The 21,056-nt window shown below is 39.0% G+C and overlaps 1 protein-coding gene across 11 annotated transcripts in view; it reads right to left on the bottom strand.

Annotated features, from left to right (window-relative positions):
- Positions 1–21,056, bottom strand: part of LOC130905305 (glutamate receptor ionotropic, NMDA 1) — a 62,201-nt gene that overhangs the window by 27,088 nt on the left and 14,057 nt on the right. For 6 of the 11 annotated variants that reach the window (XM_057818567.1, XM_057818578.1, XM_057818572.1 and 3 more), the window contains exons 4-11: positions 14,783–14,845; positions 13,911–14,008; positions 10,078–10,199; positions 8,972–9,146; positions 5,819–5,963; positions 1,849–1,935; positions 1,423–1,567; positions 1,013–1,143 (exon numbers count right to left, since the gene is read on the bottom strand). In XM_057818567.1, coding sequence (XP_057674550.1) covers positions 1,013–1,143; positions 1,423–1,567; positions 1,849–1,935; positions 5,819–5,963; positions 8,972–9,146; positions 10,078–10,199; positions 13,911–14,008; positions 14,783–14,845 — 966 coding nt within the window. The remainder of the gene's footprint in view (positions 1–1,012; positions 1,144–1,422; positions 1,568–1,848; positions 1,936–5,818; positions 5,964–8,971; positions 9,147–10,077; positions 10,200–13,910; positions 14,009–14,782; positions 14,846–21,056) is intronic. The other 5 variants (XM_057818568.1, XM_057818576.1, XM_057818570.1 and 2 more) reach the window with 3 other exon arrangements.

Raw genomic sequence — 21,056 nt, 5'->3', positions numbered from 1 at the left:
CTGCCTCATTTGCAAAGAGACAGTCGCTGTTTTCATAGAGTTCGATGTGACGCGATAATATTACCGAACAAGACACGCTGACATTTACGACATTACAGGGAAGATACGCAGCGAGAAATTATAGCAACTTGAAGCCAGTTTAATTTCACAGCAGCAGTATTTCGCAAGAGCCCGAGTGTCGAAAGAGAACGCCACAAAGACGAGACTGTTAAAATTATGAATTAAAAAAAATAATAAAGCAAATGTGACACACAGAAGGGCTTGCTAACATTTGTTTAAATATATTGTTCTATGTAAATCAGCCAAGGTAGCCACCCGCATTTTTACCACACCAAATCTGGCCCCCTTTGCAAAAGGTTTGGACACACCTGTTTAACTGATGATCCGTAGACGAGGCCAGCTTCTTTCACTTGGTACCAGCTAAATATTATTCAAAATATAATGATGGTGGAAGAAATAAGCATCTTGAATTTGAAACTGTATGTTGTCGGCGATTAGCCTCGCAATGATCTTAATTGTGGTTGTCAGCCCAAAACCCTCTAAATATATATTACCAGATATAAAATGACTTCTACATAATCCGTGGTAATCGTTTGGAGCCCAGTTTTCTCGTCGAATTGCAGCAGTCCATCTCGCTCTCTTCTCCGGGTCTCTCGGAATACGGTAGAACTTCAAGTCTCTCCGTCTATCTTCTCTGTTATTGCAACCAACCGCCACACACGCCTTCACCATTTTGATTATTAATGTTAACGAGCAGAAAAACACGCCATAATAGGAGGAATTTACCTAGCGTTAATGCATCAACACGACGAGTAGACGGACAATATGGCATGGAGGCATGGTTGTGACGTCAAGTGAGTAGGGTCTATAGTCAAATAAATGACCAATTGCAACATGGTTTAGAAATAGGTAGCACTAGAAGAAAAAGTAGTAAGTACAGTAATTTACCATTTACATTCACAGAAATATTGAATGACAAACATGTCCTTGAGTGAGGTCAACTGACACCAACCCGCTCCTGGGTTCCAAATTTCCCATCAGCCACCAGATGAACCTCGTACGTAAAGTTCATGGTCATAGCCAGCTTGATCAGCAGATCAATGCAGAACCCATAACAACACTGCGGCACTATTGGGCGCCCTGTAATCAGACCAGAAAAGGTTGCGAATTACAACCTACCCATAAAATTTTTTGTTGTTGTTTTAATTCCTTGTCCGGCGCATGTAGACTGAACAAATGCGTCATCCTCTCTTTATGCATATCTCATGCTCGCACACAGTCACTCTGAGCACATCAGCCATAAGACACTTTGAATGGCACACTCAGCTACATGCATACATATATAGATACCTACTGCATATATATGTATGCATCTCCAGTAGATGTTTGTGCGTTAAAAGCACATTGATATAAACGTCCCTGATGTGTTACCTGGGATGGTCTCATTGGGCCCAGTGCAGATAACCTTTTTAATTAAGACTCCATTTAATGTCATTTCCTCCTTGCACGTTCCATCTTGCATAGTCGGTTTCACGTACACAAATGGCTCCTGGTGTATTGTCACTATCTAAAACAAATAGGACAATATCTGTTGATCACATCATTTCAGCTGTTTACAACCATTGGGACCAATAAACGGAAATGGAAAACGGATGTCCAAATGGATGCCCAAGAAGCAGATGTGAGAGCATACAGACAAAGAAGCTTTTTGAAGGTCTTATTTGAAAGACATGTTTGATATGTTGCGGCAGCTCAGATGGAAAGGGCGGCGTCTTTTCTTTCCCCGCACTGACTGAAATGGTTATGGTTAATACATGATATGAGTGAACGCGAGCATCACCGCCTTACCTTTAGTCGAGTAGACATCTGGAAACCCTGTGGTTTTTCAGTCTCCCCGCCGGGCCAGATAATCTTGCGCTGATTGTTCATTACCACCTACAGGGAGCCAACACACACACATGAGTGGGAGCTTTTTTTCATGTAATCACAGCTCTTTTGTTATTTATGATTGCCCTTTAACTTCAACGTTCTACCTGAATTCATTAAGATTCAGTTATCAAGTTATCAGGCACCCCACATGGTGTCCACGGGTAAATATAATTAGCTAACTATAGCACCACTATGTTCATAGATAGCATAGGCATGTAACAATGTATTTTTTTTTCTTTGTTATTTTCCTCTTCTGTCTGCTTCCTTCCTTTCTGTCCCCCATAACCACTTCCTTGTCTCTGCTTTCTCCTACATAATGAACAACCACAATGGGACAATATCAAACTCCCATGTGATACATTAAAACTGTTCAGACCATAAGGACACTCAGATTCCTATTCTCCATGTCTAAGCAGCTGAACAGAATAGGTTAAAAAAGGGGAAAAAAGAATGAAATAAAATTAATAAATATAAAGGTACTTTAAGATTGACAAACCATAGACAGCTACACTGCTGGCCAAAAGTATTGGCACCCCTGCAATTCTGTCAGATATTGCTCAATTTCTCCAAAAAAATGATTGCAATTACAAATACTTTGGTAGTAATATCTTCATCTATTTTGCTTGCAATGAAAAAAGACAAAAGTGAATGAAAAAAATTATAAATTAAAAAACAAATCAGTGTCATTTTACACACGACTCCAAAAATGGTCCGGACAAAAGTATTGGCACCCTTCGCCTAATACTTGGTAGCACAACCTTTAGACAAAATAACTGCAAACAACCGTTTCCAATATCCATCAATTAGTTTGTTACAATGCTCTGCTGGAATTTTAGACCATTCTTCTTTGGCCAACTGCTCCAGGTCTCTGAGATTTGAAGGGTGCCTTCTCCAAACATCCATCTCTCCACAGGTGTTCTATGGGATTCAGGTCCGGACTCATTGCTGGCCACTTTAGAGGTCTCCAGTGCTTTCTCTTACACCATTTTCTAGTGCTCTTTGAAGTGTATTTTGGGTCATTGTCCTGCTGGAAGACCCATGACCTCTGATGGAGACCTACCTTTCTCACACTGGGCCCTACATTATGCTGCAAAATTTGTTGGTCGTCTACAGACTTCATATTGCCATGCACACGGTCAAGCAGTCCAGTGCCAAAGGCAGCAAAGCAAACCCAAAACATCAGGGAACCTCCGCCATGTTTGACTGTGGGGACCGTGTTCTTTTCTTTGAAGGCCTTGGGTTTTTTTTCCTGTAAACTCTATATTGATGACTTTTCCCAAAAAGCTCTACTTTTGTCTCATCCGACCAGAGAACATTCTTCCAAAACGTTTTTGGCTTTCTCAGGTAAGTTTTGGCAAACCCCAGCCAGGCATTTTTATGTCTCTGGGTCAGAAGTGGGGTCTTCCCGTATATCCTACCATAGAGTCCCTTTTCATTCAGACGCCGACAGATAGTACGGTTTGACACTGTTGTACCCTCGGACTGCAGGACAGCTTCAACTTGTTTGGATGTTAGTCAAGGTTCTTTATCCACCATCCGTGCAATCTTTCGTTAAAATCTCTCGTCAATTTTTCTTTTCCGTCCACATCTAGGTAGGTTAGCCACAGTGCCATGGGCTTTACACTTATTGATGACACTGAGCACGGTAGACAAAGGAACATTCAGGTCTTTGGAGATGGACTTGTAGCCTTGAGATTGCCCATGCTTCCTCATACTGTACTTTGGTCTTCTTTCTTTTCTCAATGCTCAATGTGGTTCACACAAGGACACAGTGTCACGTCATGGAGTTGTGTCACGTCATTTCCTGTTTTATTTTGAAGGCTTCACCCTCTTCATAGTCGCGTACTTGCTCTTCCTCTTGTCAGCTAATCACCTATTGTTTCCACCTGTTCCACATTACCTTGTGTGTGTATATAATGCCCTAGTTCCCCTTGTCTTGTGCAGAAGTGTCTTTCATGTATGGTCAGTCACGTCAGCCTCTCGCCATAGCTATCATAGTTATTCTGTACATTATCCTCGATTTGGAGCGCTTTGTGTTTGTAACTTTTGATCCTAGAAGCTTGAATTTTTCCTCCTTTTGGAGCGCTTTATGTTTTTGCCTTACCTCCCGTTTGGAGCGCTTTGTGCTTGAAACCTTATTTTGTTTCTAGTCATCCTGACTCATTCCTCCGTTGGAGCGCTTTTTGTTTGTGCTTTTTCTCATCCCCGCATGTCAGCGGAAGAACCTGTGTTGTCAAAATAAAGTTTTGCCTGAACCTCCGCAGCTAAGTCCGCCTCGTCAACTCGGCCTGACACACAGGAAAGAGGTTGAGTCAACTTTAATCCATTTTAACTGGCTGCAAGTGTGATTTAGTTATTCCCACCACCTGTTATGTGCCACAGGTAAGTAACAGGTGCTGTTAATTACACAAATTAGACAAGCATCACATGATTTTTTTAAAGGGTGCCAATACTTTTGTCCGGCCCATTTTTTTAGTTTTGTGTAAAATGATAATAATTTGATTTGTACTTTTCTCATTCTCTTTTGTGTTTTTTCATTGCAAACAAAATAAATAAAGATATTACTACCAAAGCATTTGCAATTGCAATCATTTTGGAGAAATTGAGCATTATTTGACAGAATTGCAGGGGTGCCAATACTTTTGGCCAGCAGTGTATACATTGGTACCTCTGCTTACGAATGTCTCTACATCAGTCTCAATTTTAAAATATGGCCTATATTACGAAAGCAATTTCAGGATACGAAAGGCAAAAAATACAGTATGGGCTGCTACTCTTAGCTCCCAGAGTTTACTGAAGATTACATACTTATAGCTGCTCTGCCACTGGGTATTGCCTAGCATCTTCCTGGCATCCAATTGGCTAAGAGGCACCTCTACTATATGTGTATGTGCATCCCAGCGTCCTCTTCATTCGCCCCTCGTATTCCGACTGTCAGGCCCCGGGCTGGGCAAGTGTGTGGGTGTGTGTCATCCAATTACACGCCCACCACCTAACGGGTGGAGCGACGGCAGCTGTCAGCAATCACCAACCCCAGCCTACATAAGCCAGCCAGAGCTCCACCATGTCGCTGGATCGTCTCTTTCAATACACTGTTAGTGCCGTCTCGTGTTGTGAATACTTCTTTGTGGACTCATCTGATCATCGACCTATTTGCTTTGTTCCAGGATCTCATCTACGCCTCGTGTTTTTTGGTACCTTCACCCAGATGCTCAACTCCACAGCTCAGTGAACAATACATTGCTTGAACTCAGACCCTCGCTATCTCATGTGCCTGTTTTGGTGTTTGCAGCCCACGATTATAACACCGACAGCTTTATGTGAGTGTATTAACTGTTATTCTTTATTCTTATTCTTTCTTTTTTTTATATTATGCCCAATTCTTATTTTATTGTTATTGTGCAATTATCTCATTGGAACATGTATTTGTTACATGTTTTGATGCATTTTTATGCTTGATAAAAGATTTATGTCTGAATTTTGGGGGGCTTAGAACAGATTAGGGCATATACATGGAAAACTTGTACTTACAGAATTTTCAAGTTACAATACTACTTCCAGAACCAATCAATTTTGTAAGAACAGGTACCATTGTGCATTGCTTGAGTAAACCTAGAGAGGAAATTACAATATTTATTTTCAAGCTAATCACGTATTGTGTCCGGCAATGCAGCATTTCATCAGATGTCGTGACTGCCCCAGGGTGAACACAAGTGTCACTTGTCTTCTGTTTCCTTTCTGCTGAGCACAGCTTAACAAAATGCAGCCCCAGTTTTCAGGAAAAAAAAAAAAAACTTTAACTGCACTGCGCATTTTAGTAAGGGGAGGTAAAATTTAAACCATTTTTGATGCAAATCCCTGTCTATATTTGCATTGGTTGTCAAATTACCTGCGTCCCATTGTAAACGCCCACTTGAATGAGTCGACTCTTCTGATAGTTAAGAATGCTGTAGTGGGCGTATTTCCTGTCGCCGTCGTCGTTGAACTCCACACGTCCCGTGAGCCCCTCTGGGTATTTTGATGACATGAGTACCCTGTGGCAGGCAAATGAGAATAATTACAGCCTATGTGCATTAATTAGACAGTGGGTGTGAGTCCTAGCATGAAATTATGTGCTGTGTTGTAGCACGTCTGCATGGAGTTCTTTCTGTTATTTTGGTTGGGAAAGAATGTATAAACAGATCAGTTGAAGGTCAGATGGCAGATACAGCAGACATTGTGTTTCAGCATCAAAATATGTTATGTAATCTTTCGATTTCAATTCAATGTGGTTTATTTCATTTCAAATACAGTTATGTATCAATAAATTAAAAAGCATACAAAACACAGCAAATGTCTTTTTGGTCAATCCACTAAATGATTTAGGTTTTTTTTCATAATTATTTTAATACTTTGACTTAATAAGATTTTAAACACACTATTGTGTTTCTATTGTTATGTTATTCCATAACTTTACATTTTCATTGCTTTTCATCCCTTTGGTTCTAAATATCAGCAGTTGAAATGCATCCCTACCTTTCCGTTCGCACTTATATTTTTGTCAAACTTTATTTCACCCTATTGTAAATAAGATTATCCATTACCCACTGTTAAAGCAACACTAGGAAACTTTTCAACCTTTATGAAACATTTTCATAACATTTGTGATGATATGTTGATTGACAACTAGTTTAATGAAACCTCTGTTACGGCCTGAGGGTATCTGTATCGCTTTCACCAGAACTAATTAATGCTGAGGAGAGTAGCAGGAACCTTTGCCGCAACCCAATGTGAGTACCGACAGGATGTGAGTGGTATGAGATTATGAACACGTTTTCGAATAATACCGTATTGGCCCGAATATAAGACGGTCCTGATTATAAGACGACCCCCTCTTTTTCAAGACTCAAGTTTGAAAAAAGACATTTTGAACACCAAATTAATTTTTATGCAGAAAATAATTACAGTACATCCGAAACAAATGATTATACCAATATATTAGAGAGAAAAAGCATGTTATTTTGCCTCATTCAAATCTTAATATCTGAACATTTAAATATGTAAAGTAAAGTGCAATCACATTCGTAAATGAATGGCTTCTGGTTTTTGAAATGTTAATAAACTAATCTATTGTGATAAAACAACAAAATTGCAATAACTGCATTAACTATCAAAGTGAAGTCTAACTGTAGTCTTGAAACAATTAGAAAAAAAAGAGAAACATTGCAATAAAATAATGCAAACTGGTTAAACTAGTAGCTGAGATCTGTCATGACAGAACATCGCTTCAATGATATCTGGCGCCATCTAGCGTTGTAAAGGGGTATAATGTCTAGACCGCAAATATAAGACGACCCCCTCTTTTTCAATCGTATTTCAATGCAAAAAACACCGTCTCAAATTCGGGCCAATACGGTATATAAAATTGAGTACGTCCTTTACATTTCTGCAGGTATTATATCTTTTCATGGGACATCACTGAACAAGTGAAAGTAGTCAGTGTACAGCTTATACAGCAGCGTAAATTTATTGTTCCCTCAAAATACAGCCATTGTCATTAGTATTAGTATTATTATCAAGTACTAATAAACATAAATCCCCAGAACACATCATATTCCCAAACTGTCGTAAAAAGGTCGCATATCAACGCATGCACGTTTTTGCATGTGCATGTACTACGCATGCTCCACTCAAACCCTGTCGGTACTGACATTGGGTTGCGACAACCCTGCCACACAAAAAAAAACTACAAATGTGCTGACTGCTTTACGGCATACGTCACTTCCCCCTTTCCCCATTCCTTATAAAGACGGAAGTCAAACGAAAGCTTCCGCGTGAATTCTGCAAAGATGGCAGAGCAACAAAAGAGACTAAAAGTTTTTGTCCGAGGAGAAAATAAAAAAGAAAAAGGAAGGCTACCAGGATAAAAGGACACTCAAGAAAAAACGTTGGCCCGGTTGTCACTCGCTGGCGTGACCTCACCCAAACTCGTCAGCACTGATGAGTTCGGGTGAGGGTGAAGGGGGAGGATGATCGGTGGGGGAACACGGTAGAAATTCAATCGTTTCTTGTTTTCAGCTTTGTCATATGATATTGTTTAGCCACAACTGGATTCAATACCTCATCACTATTTATCCTTCACACAGCCACTGGAAACAGAAATGTTGTTCAATCCCCCTGCAGGTGACCGGGAGATCAGGATTTTACCTTACAAATAAAATATGGCCATTGATTTGAAAATCTATAATATTTAGTACATGTTTTGACCTACGGAGGGCACCATGTTTGAAGCACGCAATGGACGTTCGGGGTGCTGACGAAGATTGTCACTGTCACTCGACGAACACTAACGGGTTACTGCAATTCCTTCTACGCGGCGAGACGTCCAATACATGCGCTCATCGGTTAAAAGCGGCGAGTACTTACTATGTGTTTTTCTTGAGTCTTTTATTACCTTTTCATTGCCTCAAAATACGTTTTGCATGTGTTTCCCTCTTATACTTTTAAGCATTGTGTTGTACGTGCATTGTTGTCTCGTCTCATCTAATCCCGTCTTTCCTGTTCATTTTGCTTTTACTGCTCGTTTTTTGAAAAATCAACAGTGCTGTCATGCTCATTAATGTTCCTCTCGGAACTGGAAACTGGAAAGGGTTGAACAGATGCCATGTTTAGTAACTAAGCTAGAGTCATACTCTGGAAGCCTGGCAGTGTAACCAACAACAATGGTGGTACTAGTTAAAATAATTTTACAAATTGTATAAAAACGAAAACCTCAAGAGGGGTTTCAATATCAAATTATTTTAACTCGTAATAATATTTATATTTTAAGAACTACAAGTCTTCCTATCCGTGGATCCCCTTAAGGCAAAACACTCCCGCTTTTGTCCACCTGCGCCACAAAAATTGACCAAAACTGAAGGTTCCATAGTGTTGCTTTAATAATATTTTGAAATGTATTTATAGTTACTTCCAGTGACCAGCAATTTCTAACTACAGAACCAACGTATTTCCTCAAGAAAATCTGCAACCGAACAAAAACCTTATTCGATAAATGTAAGAACACCTTTTAAAGAGAGGTCCAGTTTTCCAAATGTTGGTGTTGCCCACACATCCTCTTGGGGGCTCAGTGATATTTTCCTTCTCAAAGAGCTCCTGGACAGACTGTGCTACCACTGCCACTGCATCATTGATATGAGCCGACTCGTTCTTCCCGTTAATGAGCTGCAGGCCGATCAAACCTATGACCGATCCAACAACAAACGCACAATTACCGATCTGTGGAAAGAGCTGTTTCTTAGGATCCTTTTGCAATGCTCAAAGTGGGCCAAAACTTATAGGGTCTCTAGTTTAGACATCCTGAATAAAGGTAGCACATCAGTAGTAGCATCTAATTGCCCTGCCTGTAAAGACAACTCATCAGACAGGGCAACTTACATAAACATATCTGTTGTGTTTTTGCTACTGATGACCTTTTACAGCATGTTTAAAGAGTCCCTTGAAGTTGGATTTGATTTATCATTTTCCTGTTATCCAAAACATGGGGAATCAGGCAAGCTATTCCTTGTGTTCAAACAAAAACATTGTCAGACCAGTCAATAATCCAACTTCAGCTAAGTTTTCTGATTGCAACCAGGTCCAAACGACTTCTGCAAGAAGCCGCAGTGGAAGTGGAGACAATGACAGCACACACAAAAAAAGGGGAAATGGTTTTTGAGAAGGGGTTTTGATGTGTAAGGGTGACTGGAAGGGACGAAGTTGGTGATCACGAAGTGATACGATGTAGTGAGAGAAACTGAAAGAAAAATGAGAACAAGAAAGGCTGATTTAGCTTACCATTCTACCAGTTGAAAAACTCTTCCTTAATAGCTCATTAGAAATCAGGACATTAATATGGCAGAATAGCACAATGAATAGCCAGGAAACACACAGTTCAACTGAAGAAAACAAGGAGTACTTAACACAACACATTTAAACCTTTAAACACTTAGTGCTTAAACGTTTAAACGCTTATCCGTCACACGACACACATTGGTTCCGTGGTGAAATCATGTACAGTAATGCATCTGTTATTAAACTTGCTAATCCTGTGTTTATTGTGATTGGCCTTTGAGTACAGCCAGCAGTAAACGTGGGTATTTGCCACAGGTCTCTGCTGGATGATGAACGTACCGTCTGGCGCCTCGCTCAGCGCTTTACCCGACATCTCACGCTCGCCCACCAGCCACACGTAGCCTGAGCCTGTCATGTTGAGGAAGCGGGCAGCCTTGTAGACAGCAGCGGCATCTTCCTCACTGGCACAATAAGAAAAAGAAAGAATAAAGAAAATGAACCATGAAATACAATTTCTAGAGAAATTCGCTTTCTTTCCCATGGGCCTCTTCCTGTAGATTTCCAGTCGCTTCCTATCAATTTGGGTTATTTTTGGGTCATGAGCATTCGTAACCAGTCCTACCAAATGAAATTAATTGGGTACATAGTGTTGTCAATTGCAGGTAATGAGTTCATTTTTTTGTCTGTTGTTAATTTTAGGGCACTTACAGGTAATTTCCTGTTTATTTTGTGGCATTTTATAGCCACTTCCTTTTGGTTTTGGGGCTTTCCCGGGTCACTTCCTGTTAACGTTGATGTGGGGAGCTTTGATTTTGTTGGAATAGAAATAATTATGCGTACATTTAATATTTATCCTTTCTTTTTACTACACATCGTTAGTCAGCTGATAGGATAACTTCTCTCTAGCCAGTCTTTCTCTTCCTTGGCTCTGAAGCCTTCCTGTATTCTATGTTAATTTGCTTTGCTGTGCCCTACTCTGTCCCTCCCCTGTCCCTTCCAGCCCCTCAATAAAACGGGGCCAAAGATCATTGGAGTCAGAGTGTCCAAGTAGGTGGTATTGTTGTTGCTTGAGTTGTTTTAGGACTCTCACCCAAAGAGAACTTCATTTTAGCATTTTCTGAATAACACCATCATTTAAGCAATGAAGACTGTACAAATAAAAGCAATTCATAGAAAAAGTAGGAAACATTTCATTTCTTGTGTTGCCGTATATTTTTGATAATTTCCTGTTGATTTTAGGCAGTGCTGGATGAAGTACAGTACTTACTTTTTTTACTAAAGTAAAAGTACAGGTACAAGTGCAAAAAAAGCTTAAGTAAAAGTACAAGTATCTAAGAAAAGATTTACTCAAGTAAAAGTACAAAGTACTTGCTTTAAAATCTACAAGTAAAAAGTAAAAGTATTTTCTCCTGATGCAAAAATGTAATATTGAAGAAAATACAGTGCGGCAAATAAGTATTTAGTCAACCATTAATTGTGTAAGTTCTCCCACTTGAAAGTATTAGAGTGTGAAAGGTTCCAGATTAGAATGTGGAAAAAAAAACAGAAAATCACATTGTTTGATTTTTAAAGAATTTATTTGCAAATCATGGTGGAAAATAAGTATTTCCACATTCTGCCTCTCATGGTTGAGGTTTACCCATGTTGACAATTACAGGCCTCTCTAATATTTTCAAGTGGGAGAACCTGCACAATTAGTGGTTGACTAAATACTTATTTGCCCCACTGTAGGTATTAGAACACCCTGCTATTTTGCAAATTCTCCCACTTAGTAGGTGCATGCCCACTGTGACCGAGATAAAATAAAAATCCAGAAATCACAATGCATTATTTTTTAACATTTTATTTGTGTGATACAGCTGCAAAAAAATTATTTGAACACCTGTCTATCAGCTAGAATTCTGACCCTGAAAGACCTGTTAGTCCACCTATTAAAAGTCCACCTCCATTCCGTGAATCAGATGCACCTGTTTGAGGTCGATAGCTGCATAAAGACACCTGTCCAACCCATACAATCAGTAAGACTCAAACTTGTAACATAGTCAAGACCAAAGAACTGTCCAAAGACACCAGAGGCAAAATTGTTCACCTCCACAATGCTGGAAAGGGCTACAGCGCAATTACCAAGCAGCTTGGTGATATTAGATCCACTGTTGGAGCAATTATTAGAAAATGGAAGAAGCTAAATATGACTGTCAATCTCGATCGGAGTGATGCTCCATGTCAGATATCACCCGTGGAATCTCAATGATCCTAAGAAAGGTGAGGAATCAGCCCAGAACTACACGTCAGGACTTGGACAATGACCTGAAAAAAGCTGGGAACATCGTTTCCAAGGTTACTGTTGGTAACACGCTAAGACCTCATGGTTTGAAATCATACATGGCACGGAGGGTCCCCCTGCTTAAACCAGCACATGTCAAGGCCCGTCTTAAGTTTGCCTATGACCATTTGGATAATGCAGAGGAGTCATGGGAGCAAGTTTTGAGGTCAGATAAGAGAAAATAGAACGTTTTGTTCATAATTCCACTTACTGTGTTTGGAGGAAGAAGAATTATGGTTACTATCCCAAGAACACCATCCGTACTGTGAAGCATGGGAGTGGTAGCATCATGCTTTGGGGGTGTTTTTCTGCGCATGGGACAGGACGAGTGGACTATATTAAAGAGAGGATGACTGATGACTGGGGCCCTGTATTGTGAGATTTTTGGGGAACAACGTCCTTCCCTCAGTCAGAGCATTAAAGATGGGTTGTGGCTGGGTCCTCCAAAATGACAATGATCCAAAGCACATAGCCAGGAAAACCAAGGAGTGGCTCCGGAAGAAGTATATCAAGGTTCTAGCATGGCCGAGCCAATCCCCAGACCTAAACCCAATAGAGAACCTTTGGAGGGAGCTCAAACTCTGTTTCTCAGCAACAGCCCAGAAACCTGACTGATCTAGAGAATATCTGTGTGGAGGAGTGGGCCAAGATCCCGACAGCAGTGTGTACAAACCTGGTGAAAAAGTACAGAAAACGTTTGACTTCTGTTTTTGCAAACAAAGCCTAGTGTATCAAATATTAAAAATTGTTTTCTCAGGTTTTTCAAATACAAAATGCAAATTTCAAATATTTGCAGCTGTGGCACACAAATAAATCGTTAAAAATTATACATTGTGATTTCTGGATTTTTCTTTTTAGATTATCTCTCTCACCGTGGACATGCACGATGAAAATTTCAGACCCTTCCATGATTTATAAGTGGGAGAACTTGCAAAATAGGGTGTTCAAATACTTATTTTATTCACTGTATATCTAATATGTACTGTATATGCTGTAAACAGAAGTGAAAAAAGCTATTAAAAAAAAAAAAAAATTTAAATTCCAAAATGTAGTTTAGGATTGCAACAACTATCCGGTGCCCACCGCCACATACAGTACTGTAGTTTGTACTGTACTGTGGTTTTTATTGGTCAATAGTTAACCCGCCTTAGCTTGCTTGTACTCGTGTTGCTGCCATCTAGTGCTCGATTACGGTATAGTTGTACAGGGTTTATTGCGCCGGAGGTATGAAAACGATACTATAAATTGATGAGGAAAAAACAAAAGTAACGTGTAACGCATGTGACAATTTGAAAACTAGTGGAGTAACAGTACAGATATGTGTTGTAAAATGTAGCAAAGTAAAAGTACCACTTCATATTTGTATTCAAGTACAGATACACAAAATGTACTTAATTACAGTAACGAAGTACTTTTACTTTGTTACATTCCACCACTGATTTTAGGGCATATCTGAGTAACTGCGTGTTAATTTTGGTGTATGTACATTTGGTGTATTATTGTATGTACTTCCTGCTGATTTTAGGTCACTTTCTATCAACTTTGGGGCATTTCGAGAGCGATGTGTCTCAAAAATTGAGATTTAAAAAAACATTTTTTACAAGTACAAGTTGTATATCAACAGGAGTGAATGGAAACATTTTTGTGGGGGTTGAATGTTCCATTAGAAATGAATGGGGCTATTGAAAGTGTATGGAGAAGTTTTTGTCTAATTTTGCTGAAATTGTACGTTTTTGCCAAAAAAAACTGTTTGATAACGCTTGTGGGCCCTGTTTTCTGTTCATTATTCCATTTGTAAATTATGTGAATCAGACAAAAACTGTATTTCACTGGGCGTAACATTGCTCACCTGGCAGAAAGGATGATAACACGGGCCTCCAGTTCTTTGGCCTCCAGCAGCAGGGCCGTTAAGTTAGTCTCCTGGCTGAACTGGAGGACTTTCTCTGCCTGTGATCGGATCATAAGAAAGGTCAAGCCAGCTATTTTCCACCCCTTTAGACACCATGATGCCTCTTTACCTGTTTGGTTCGAGCTTGGCCGATTATATTACGGGGATATAGGTTTAAAAAAATAAAAAAGGGGAAAGCGATCCAGTGGGGTTCCGGCTGAATTTTAATAAAATAATTTTAAAAATTAAAAGCTTGAAGGGGAAAAAACGTTTTGCATTTGGTATTTACATGCAAACTGAGGATTATCAAGGCTGCAAAAAAGGGCGTGCATGTGTTAGGTGGGGTAAGAAAAAGGTCAATGCAACCAGTAACTAAAAACGGGTGAAGGAGGTGAGAGGGTCATTTTGCCTCAAGAACAACAAAAAATAGCTGCTGAAAAGGAAGGAAAAGTAGCATCCGTGAAACCGGTTGGTCCCACACTACTAGTTGTCCACAAAGAAAAAAGGCTTGCAAACTCTTTTCGTGTGAGAGTGCGACTTGAGACGACATGCATTCTTTTTTTCTTTTTTTTTTATTTGAAAATGAAAATGATTAAAGCCAGGGCGCTGATCACTGATGTATTTTTCTTGCTGAAAATTAAACATTTTTCATAGCAAAACCATTCGGTACGTAAACGACATGGGAATTTCTCAAATTAAAAATTAAAGAAAACACGTGCTACCAGGGGGGTGGGGGCGCATTTCTGGGTCGGTCGGTGACCGGTTTGGGCTGGTTTTCTAGTTGCTACGTTTGGAAAGTTGGTGGGCGGCGTGCATTGACCATGCAAATATACCTTGGGTCCTCGCTTGTTGTCATAGGACAGTTGGTCGAGGTTTTCATAGTTCCTTTTTTTATTCTGATGAGTAATGTGCACAGAGAAAATATGCAGACACAGAAAAATATTATAAACACTTGAAAATGGAGGGCAGCAAAGCATTCCAAGAAATCTCCACTTTTGCTTCAAATTGGGATCTTTAAATGTGAGGCTTGCAAAGACATCGAGACTTTTTGAGCAAGTGGTTGTAAAAATCCAACTCACACAATGAATAAATGTGCAACAAGGATAATTCAGCCTATCCTGAAATAATTATTTCTTTCTAATGGGTTTTCTTTTTTAAGCTCTTTCTTAAAAACTGATAAAACACCGCATACAATACATGACTGTAATCCCACACGAACTAGAAACATGAATCCACCATATGAACAGTCTTTACATTAGTAGCGAATGACCGTCAATAACAGCCAATGAGTGAATATGGACAAGTGGTGATTGCTCTAAGACTGCAAGAGAAGTTCATCTTCCCCCAAAATGCCAAAAAATAAGTGATCAAATGTATTCTGTTGTGTGTAAATCTCATTGACTAAATATGTGCTACGACGCATTTTTTTTTAAAATGGCATACTGCACGCATGCTATTTTTACACCGTGACGTTGCATCATAAAGCGGAAGTAAAGCAGAAGTGGGACATTATAGACCCGCCCTCGCATAGAAACCGTGTTAATTCTGCTACTTTTCTCCGGTAATCTTTCAAAAAAACGAAAATACCGATCACACATTGCTTTTTTGGAACTTGTAGAAACAACTCTAGACATTACGACATATGACGGATGTTTTCTTCATACGTTTCCCAAAACCAAAAACTTGTGAAGATTGAATCATTTTGCACAGACTTTTAACAACAGCTCGGTGAATCCATTCACATTTCATATGCAGTAAACATTTTGTTGAGTTGGCGTGGTCTTTCAGAGGACAAAGAGGTAAGCCATTTTGATATTTTTAACTTATTTTTTAGCGTGACGTTGTGCCGTGCTGCTTCTGTCTGACAATGAATGACCTCAAAAGGATGGTATCTGACTGCCACTGTTACCTTTTATGTTGTTAAAAAAAGACAACTTTAGTAAGGGGGAAGTGTAAGTAAATATAGAATTAAGATTTGTTATCAGTGAAAAAATTAAAATTGTTCGTTGGGTGTCACTGAGTAGCATTTGCGATCACTGAACAAAACTAACAATATAAATTACCCCCAAGAACGGTCAGAGACGTAGGACACCCAGAGGATATAATATATAAGAAAGACAGGGCTGGTGGTAAAGTATAGCTTGTTGAAACAGGAGAATGTCATTGTCGATCATGTAAGAAAAAGGTGTCGATAAAAAAGCTAAAGTCGGCTTGTTTTTTTCGTCTTTTTCAGCCCTCGACACTCAAGCCATCTCTTTAACTAAACATTTTTATGTTCTTACACATCTATGCAAGCGAATTTGGCACCAGGGACATCATTTTCGGAGAGAATTGGTAGGTTTAGCTCTGTAAACATCTTCTTCGTACACAATTTCCATTCATTTCCTATTAGGGACAAACGGTGGCCTGTCCTCCCTTAGCAACAGTAGCTAACTTCATTAATATTTATGAGCGGAAGTGACGTGTTGCTTGCAGTACGCCATTATCTTCTTATCACTGGTTATGATGCGGCTTGCTTTTCATTTATTTGCGCAGCCCCACAGTCCTTTGAACAGTGTGGACGTTGTGTGTCTCTAGAGCTGAGAGTTCATTGTTCTGCTACAGCGAAACAAGACGATTCATTGGCTAAAGGTTGGGTTTATCCCACCCATCGGAAGAGATAATTGACAGTGGGAAGGGCTCGGCTGGCCTAGACGCTCTGCTTCTCTGCATAATGATTGGATGACCTGTCCGAGGCTGAATCTCTTTTTGATTGACAGCGAAATGAGCGAATCAGTCATCTTACCGTATTTTTTCCATTTTCAGTCCGTTGTTCTGAGTTGAACCGGATACTTTTATAATCATCCTGGGTAGGGATGTCCCCGATCCAATCACGTGATCGGAATTGGGACCAAATGTGCCATTTTTCAGAGGGTTGAAATCGGGTGAAAAAGTAAAAAGTAATAAAATAATCCAGAAATACAATGGCATTCCCAAAAGAAACAAAAATATATACGTTTTATACTCCGCAACACTCCCGGAAAAAGCAGAAGAGAAAGTACTGTAACATATTTGGAACAATTGTTAAAAATAATAATAATAATAACTTTTAAAAGTATCGGATCAGAAGTCAGTATCAGATTCTCAAAATAAGATGACTCAGACTCGGGTGCAAAAAGGCGATCAGGGCATACTTAATCCTGGGAATTGAGCTTCTTTTTCTGGTGTTTTTTTTTTTTTTTTTAACTAATGTAGCTGCTTGTGTTTGGAGACTTGACTCCTGGCACTCTAGTTTCTTTCCTTACTAAGCAGCGGGTGCCGCTGAGCCCCTCCACCATCACAAAGCAATCAGAGGCAGACACACGTTTAGCTTCCCCTCATTGAATGACCAGCATCCACCATTGATATAGACACTATTCTAGTGGAATCATTTTAATTTTGGTAGCAACCTGCTGTTTCTTATATTAAACAGTGTCTGCAGAATTCATTCACACAAATTAACCTAATGGCAACCCTATAGACCTTTCATATGTGAATTATGGCGCTTTTTTTTTTGTTACCTTAAAGTGCTCTTGACTCACAAGCTGCTATTGACTGTGCTAAACGTCCAATCCATTTTGACTGGGTAAGGTGAATGAATGTTCGCTCATTCGCCCCTCTTAGTCCAAATGGATTGGAGCTCAAAAATAAGCATTTAAAGCCAGTCATCCCAGTTTAATTGAATTGGAGATCTATCATCATCATCAATGGCATGCAATGACTTAACTACTATGAAAAGTCTACTCTTGGGGCCGTAACTAGAGTGCATTTATTTTTATTCATTTTAATTTCAATAATTTAGCTTGAATCAATCAACGTCATGTATCAAATCAAATCATGTATTAACTAGGGCTGTCAAACGATTAACATTTTTAATCGAGTTAATTACAGGTAAAAAATTAATTAAACGTAATTAATCGCAATTAATCGCAATTCAAACCATCTATAAAATATGCCATATTTTTCTGTAAATTATTGTTGGAATGGAAAGATAAGACACAAGATGGATATGTACATTCAACATACTGTACATAGGGACTGTATTTGTTTATTATAACAATAAATCAACAAGATGGCATTAACATTATTAACATTCTCTTAAAGCGATCCATGGATAGAAAGACTTGTAGTTCTTAAAAGATAAATGTTAGTACAAGTTATAGAAATTTTATATTAAAACCCCTCTTAATGTTTTCGTTTTAATAAAATTTGTAAAAATTTCAATCAAAAAATAAACTAGTAGCCCGCCATTGTTGATGTCAATAATTACTTACACAATGCTCATGGGTGCTGAGGACTATAAAATTAGTTGCACCCAAGCGCCGGCAGAGGGCGGCAAAACTCCATAAAACACAATTAACATGTGGGCATTTCACTGTACTGTCATTTAAATCTGTCTGTGCGGGGCATGTGCGTTAATTGCGTCAAATATTTTAACGTGATTAATTTAAAAAATTAATTACCGCCCGTTAACGCAATAATTTTGACAGCCCTAGTATTAACTTAAGAATGTATTTATATTATATAAAATAATATAATAGTACAATAATGACTGGTAATTTAAAAAATAATCATATCAAAATAATTCCTAATATATATATTGTGAAGCAGTTGGGATGAAGATCCGCACTTCCAAATCTGAGACCATGGTCCTCAGTCGGAAAAGGGTGGCATGCCCTCTCAGGGTCAGCGATGAGATCCTGCCTCAAGGTGAGCAGTTCAAGTATCATGAGGTCTTGTTCACGAGTGAGGGTAGGAGGGAGCCGGAGATTGACAGGCGGATCAGTGCAGCGTCTGCAGTGATGCGGACTCTGCACCGGTCCATAGTGGTGAAGAAGGAGCTGAGCCGAAAAGCGAAGCTCTCGATTTACTTGTCGATCTACGTTCCTACCCTACCTCTGGTCATTAACCGTGGCTCGTGACTAAAAGAACAAGATCTCGGATGCAAGCGGCCGAAATGGGTTTCAAGCCTGACTATAGATACTGTATTGATGAAAAAATGAAGACGTTAAATATTAATATTTGAATACCTGCCTACTGTAGTGACAACTGTCCCTGAAAGAATTAATAAAACAACAATCGAATGCACTTGGAACTCAAGCAGCTAATAAACGCTAAGATGTACTAAGGTGCTGTGTTGAAGAGCTAGACTATAGACCTCCCTCAACAACACCAATTTCAATCAAACAGACAAGGTGATTACAAAACCATGATGAAAAAATTGTAACAACACAATCTTTAATACACAGACTGTGAGCTCTCTATTGCCTGCCTTGCAGCATCTAACATCACCAGCATACTGCTTTCCCAGTGTGCAGCAGCCTAATTAGTGTCACATTCTGATATGCATTACTGCCTCTCTGCAGTTTACCCACAGTGTGAAGTGCAAACACAGCAGATCATACTTGGCAAAAAAAAAAAAAAACACAAGTGAGGCTGTAAGGGACTTAGCTGCCTTTTAAATAGTCCTTAGGTAGTCGTAAAAGAAAGAATGGGGCAGAGGTTCAGTATACGTTTGACGGACTAAGGTTTGTGACAGCTGTTGTTGTTAGGCCAAGATTGCTGACTTAGAAGTGGGGGTCCTCTTGTCCTCCTGTTCTGGGGTGCGCTAGGTAGATGGGGTTTGTCCCTGGGTGTGTGTGGTGCCCTGTCAGTCTGTCCATCCTCACTGTGCTTGCACGGCAACCCTAAGAAGCTGCTAATAATAAGCATTGCGAAGTTTTGCCTACAATTTTGCCATTTTTAAACTGGCATATATAACTGTTAATGTTATCATAGCAACACTTAACTTTACATAAAAGTAATGATTTTATTGTGATTATACAAATGGATAGTAAAAAAGTGCAAAAAGAGTGTGTGTGAATGTAACAACTGGTGTATTTTCAGGATGTTAACATTATGTTAGCATACCTATTCAAGGTTAATGGAAAAGGTGGTATTCACCCTGAAAAGTAGTTGCAAGTCCCTGGTTCTTGATACTTAAAATTACAGCAGACTTTGCACATATTGAAGGTTTGTCAAAAACATTCATTTAAACTGTGAAAATGTGTACATTCGTATCATCTTGAGATGATTCATTCTCCAGGATCCAACCCAAGAGAAGTCTCTTTTGCCTGTCAGACATCGACTGGAATTTTCCATTCCACTGCTCGATGTTTTTTCTAACATACAGGTATACTACATTAACACAAGTAGAAGCTTGATTTACAATTGTATTTCCCCCAAAGTAAGAGCTAAAATGAATTACTGGTAGTAGGTTACATAAAACTGGTAGCGGTTGATTGATTGATTTTGAAACATGTTTATTTCGAATATTCAATACATAAGTACCAGTAAGCAGTGACAATCATCAAAAATAAGAAAAACAACAAAGTATGAGTATTCGGCAAGGAGTGCGAAGATGTCAAATTTAAAATTTAATCCCCCCCTTGTCCTTAAATTCTGACATATCAGTTTCCAACCACACATTTACCTATATAAATTCTTATTTAACGCATATACAATCCGACCATATATCCCTGCATGTTACCTAAACACAATTGTCGCAAAAGCCTAGTTCATAACTCAAACCCGCAAAAACATAAATCAATAAATAACCCGAATATCCCATATCACACTATGTGTTACAATTATCACAACACCCTAATTGTTATCTGCATCTCCCTCATCAGTATTTTTTTTAAATTATACCTTTACACAGTTTCTTGAATTGTCCCATATTTGTACAGTCTTTTAAATCCACTCTAAATTTCTTCAATAGTCTCATCCCACATATTGATAAGCAAAACCCTTTCTTTTTGTCCAATATCTGGGTTCTTTGAAGTCCCAATATCCCCGTAATTTGTAACTTTTTTCATAGTTTGTAAACAACTGCTGAATATTCTGAGGTAGTACATTTTTTCTTGCTTTGAACATTATTTGTGCTGTTTGGTATTGTACGATATCAGGAAAGGAGCATTTTTTACTTAAAAAATAGTGTGTGGTATAATCCTGACAACTAGCTTTGTGAATGAACCGTAAAGCCTTTTTCCGTAGTATATTTACTGAACATAGCGAAGTTTTGTAATTATTGCCCCAAGCCTCAGTATT

Source organism: Corythoichthys intestinalis, chromosome 17 (assembly GCF_030265065.1).
Source record: "Corythoichthys intestinalis isolate RoL2023-P3 chromosome 17, ASM3026506v1, whole genome shotgun sequence".
Lineage (NCBI taxonomy): Eukaryota > Metazoa > Chordata > Actinopteri > Syngnathiformes > Syngnathidae > Corythoichthys > Corythoichthys intestinalis.
Note: the sequence above shows the minus strand (reverse complement) of the source record. Positions and strands in the feature narration are given on the sequence as shown.